This window comes from Nanorana parkeri, unplaced genomic scaffold (genome assembly GCF_000935625.1).
Source record: "Nanorana parkeri isolate BGI_ZX_2015 unplaced genomic scaffold, ASM93562v1 scaffold1413, whole genome shotgun sequence".
In the NCBI taxonomy this organism is placed as follows: domain Eukaryota; kingdom Metazoa; phylum Chordata; class Amphibia; order Anura; family Dicroglossidae; genus Nanorana; species Nanorana parkeri.
Genome location: NW_017307681.1, coordinates 69,235 through 73,550, shown reverse-complemented (window position 1 = coordinate 73,550; position 4,316 = coordinate 69,235). Strand labels below are relative to the sequence as shown.

At 46.2% G+C, this 4,316-nt stretch overlaps 1 protein-coding gene across 1 annotated transcript; it reads left to right on the top strand.

Annotated features, from left to right (window-relative positions):
* Positions 1 to 1,533: 1,533 nt before the first annotated feature.
* LOC108798129 (taste receptor type 2 member 125-like) lies at positions 1,534 to 2,499 on the top strand. Its single transcript, XM_018569853.1, has one exon. The coding sequence runs from the start codon at positions 1,534 to 1,536 to the stop codon at positions 2,497 to 2,499; it is 966 nt and encodes a 321-aa protein (XP_018425355.1).
* Positions 2,500 to 4,316: the final 1,817 nt, after the last annotated feature.

The following is a 4,316-nucleotide window of genomic DNA, read 5'->3' as shown; positions in this document are numbered from 1 at the left end:
ACGGGGGAGGGGGTGGGTACAGCTGGCTCTGCCTCTGGATAGGCAGAGCCAGCTGTCAATCCCACAGCTGGGTGGATCCAGACAGTATTGTCGGGATCCGTTCCAGCTGCGGCGTCTCAGTATACCGCAAGCTGCAGCTCACGGTATAGAGAGCTGGTGACAAATTGATGAGTGCGTTTGACATTTGTTTTCCAAAGCTCAGTATATCGCGAGTTACAGCTCGCGAGATACTGAGACCGCCGCAGCCGGGACGGATCCTGACAACACTGTAAAGATCCACCCTGCTGTGTGAGTGACAGCTGGCTCTGTCTAAAGGCAGAGCCAGCTGTGGCCGCCCCCTTCCCTGGCCGTTCCTCCAGTCAGCGCTGATCAGTATCCTACAATCCCAAACCCTCCCTCCTAGTCGATACTTTACAATAAATGCTAAAAAGACCCCATGACTTGAGCCTGTTCTGTCCTGGAGTGCCGGTGTTGCTGGAGCTGAGAAAGGGTCCGGTGGCTGGCAAAAACAGGTAGGAGAACCCGAGTTCATATTTAGCGGCTCCATCGGGGGTGAGCGCTACAGTCTCTTTAAAGAGAACCTGTCACCAGTAAAATGTTATCACATAGTGTGTTTGTGAACCCCTATGTGATAACAATTAAAGTTCAGTAAAGAAAAATTATGCTTACAAAATAAAATAAAAGTAAAACCACCCTCAAAAAATTTAAACTTCCCTGTCCCTCGTACACACACATTCTAACACAAACATGCATCAGGTACGCCAAAGTACAAAAAATGATTATTGCGCCACACATGTTAGGTATCACTGCATATGCAGGCGTAACAGAAATAGGGATTGGGGGAAAAATACTTTTTTTTTTTGTCTAATGTCACTTTGCTGCAACGAAAATCCATCCAGACATCCAGTTCAAACTACCGCTAACGAATTTCGTCCGAATCTCCAAATGAATTAACTTTCGGACCCGAATCCCGAAAAACAAAATAACGGAAAATCCAAATAAAATCGAAACAAAACTAATTTTTTTGCCGGTGCACATGTCTAGCTCTCAGTCCTGTGCGGTCATAAGGTGGGGCAAGACTACCTGTTTGTAGGACTACAAGGGACAGATCAGCAGCAAAGCCGACAGATAGGCTCATCTCTCTATCACTCTGATCCCTTTGACTATCAGCATGTTCCTTGTCAGTCCATGAAATGAGTGACTCCCTCTTCTCCTCTTGCTCGCTCGCCCGCCTGACGACATTAGACAGACAGGCTGTGCGGGCCACATTACAAGGTCCGGCGGGCCGGATTCGGCCCGCGGGCCTTGTGTTTGCCACCCCTGCCCTAGACGATACAGCTATCTGGTATCTAAAAGCATGGACAGTGTCACATTTACTCTCATCTCCTTCATTTGTGTAAAGATCGACACAGACAATGTATTTACATTATATTTGCATTTGAAATTCAAATCAGTCCATTTCTATCAGTAAATATAGTGTATTTGTATCATTTGATATGACAGAGAGACGGCTCATGTACATTGATGACAAAGATGGCAAATTCTACAGAGGAAGGCTATGATCTGATAGATTTAACACAATATCTGATTCCATTTGGCTGTTTTGTAACATTCTCATTGGCAGGTCTGCTGATACAATCATTTATTGTGGTTGTTAATGTCATTGACTGGATGAAGGGAAGATCAATAACAGGTGCTGACCAAATCATCACCTCTATTGGGATATCACGGATCTTCCTTCACACCACTTACCTGATGTATATAGTTTTATTGTTTTATTTTTCAAGGCTCCCTAAACTAATTAATATCTTGAATGATTTAACTGCAAGGACATCAGCTTTTGCCGATATCTGGTTATCCACCCTGCTCTCCATCTTCTTCTACTTCAAGATCTCCACCTTTCACAACATCCTCTTTTTACGTCTGAAGGCCTTCATATCCAGAAGAGTCGTCCACCTGATCATTGCCTCTGTGCTGATGTCTGTAGTATACTCATCCATGTATTATGTTGCTGTATCTATGACGTATTCTACGATTTCAACACAAAACGCCACTTTATCCTACAGACAGGAAGAGATAATATCACATGTTTATACAGTGTGGACTGTTCTCCCTCTTCTAATGACCTTTGTAGCTTCGCTCCTTCTCATTATTTTGCTCGGTTTTCACCTGAGAAGGATGAAGATTCGTGGGAATGTGACGAGCAGTACAGACGCCTACCTTAGGACCATGAAGTATACAGTTGTCTCTTTCCTGGGCTGGGCCTTTTATATGTTAGGAAATGTATCTCCAATAAACATGGGATTTTTGTTCTCTCTATGGTGGTTTGTTCTAATGACCATTTTTCCAGTCCTACATTCCGTTTTGCTAATTTATGTGTCAACCAAACTAAGAAACCATTTCCTCAGGATTGTCCGATGTGGAACTATTTGTCTGCGCCGCAACAGAAACCCTCCTGGACCTCGCTCTGGAGAGTCGGTGGAGGTGACCCGTTTGTGATGGAAGAAAAAGATGTACAATTCTTTTATTTTAAGCAAGCACAAGAAATATTTTATTGTTTGTGCATTCATTAGAATGTAAAGCTGTTTTTTATACAGTTCTGAAAATAGTTCCAATAATGACGTGCATACTTCTGAAATACATACTGCATCTAATATATATATATATATACCTTGTACATATACAGTTTATATATACAGGGCTCAAAATTTCCACTCGCCTGCTCACATTTGGCGAGTAGAAATAAAGTGAGGGCGAGTGGAAATTTGGGTCTCCAAGTACCGGTCCGCAGGCCAACTCCGGCCCGCGATCCAGTACCATGTGGCCCGCAGCCAGCTGACATGTCAGGCACACGGTCGCAGACCGCATACCTGACTTGCGGGAGCAGCTCCATGGTCTGCATCTGTGTCGAATGTCAGCTCCGGCTTCCTTCGTTCTGAGACAGTTCTGAGCTCCGGCCAAAAGAAAGGATGGATCGAATGGGGGGAGTGTATTATTTTTTGTGTGCGGGGGGAATGTTATTATTATATTTGTGCAGGGGGGGTCTAACGATGAGAAGTGTATTATTGTGTTTTAAGCTGCCCATTCACCTTACAACCATCGCACGACTTTGGTTATGCAATGGATGTAAGGTCATTAAAATCTCGTACGATCTGCCCATCTTGGACAGGCAGATCGTACTTGCGAACATCGCAAGCCCTCCCCGCTGAGGGGAGGGCTTCCGATTATTGCAGTGTTGAGCGGGCAGTGTGCGCTTGCGCACACCGGCCCGTGCAGCATTCGTCTTCTGTCCACGCCGCCAACCCGCCAAAAATCGTATGATTTTCGGCAGGTTTTCCAGCGTGCTTGGAAGACGAAAGTCGTACGACCTTACAGTAGAAGCGGTCGCATGCTGTCCATACACCTGCCGATTATCGTACGATCGTGGGATCACCCACAGCTATCGTACGATAATCAGCAGGTGTATGGACACCTTTAGTGTATGTGTATATTGGGCACCATTCACACCTACAGTATATTTCAAGTGTCATTAGAGATTCCTGTGTCAGGAACTTGCGTTTTCCTGCAGCAGGAATCCCTTATCTGCCGTTTGCAAGCGGCAACTATCATAAGATAAGAATTATCATAAGATTATTTAAGAGGGTGTGTTTAGGGGCGGAGTTAAGGCCGGGGCAGGGAAAGCCTTAGGTGGGGCAACTGGTGGCTAGTAACTCTTAAGGCCTGGCTAGTAGCTCATGACTTGAAATTTTGAGCCCTGTATATATATATATATATATATTGTGACAGGACAGTGCAATGTCACTATGGTGATTGATGTGTTTGGCGCCCAGGACTCTCGGCCAGAGGAACTGAGAGGGTCCAGAAAACATTTAGTGTTACAGGGAAGGAGCTGGGTTTCCAGTTCTTTCCAGGTTTTCTGGAGTATAACTGGGATCAGGGTCTCTGGAGATTTCTAAAGGTGCCCATACACTGCACGATTATCGTACGATTATCAATCACAGCACAGCACAGCACAGCTCTCCCCTCTCACTGTCTACACGGAGCGGCAGGGTTACTATGCTCCCTGCAGTCAGAGACTCGGCGGCGGAGAACGGAACCAGAGGAGAGAGGTAAGTGCAGGGGGGAGGGGAGGAGGCTGCACACTGTTTACATGTAAACGAGAAATTGGCTTCCTCACTCTACATTTAGCCCCGCCTGTGCAAAGCAGGACTGAATGTAGAGAGGGCAACTTCCCCACAAGGACACCGCTGCCGCCCCTCTGCGCCCTGCCGCCCCGAGGCCGGGCCTCGGTGGCCTTGTGAGGAATCCGGGCCTGA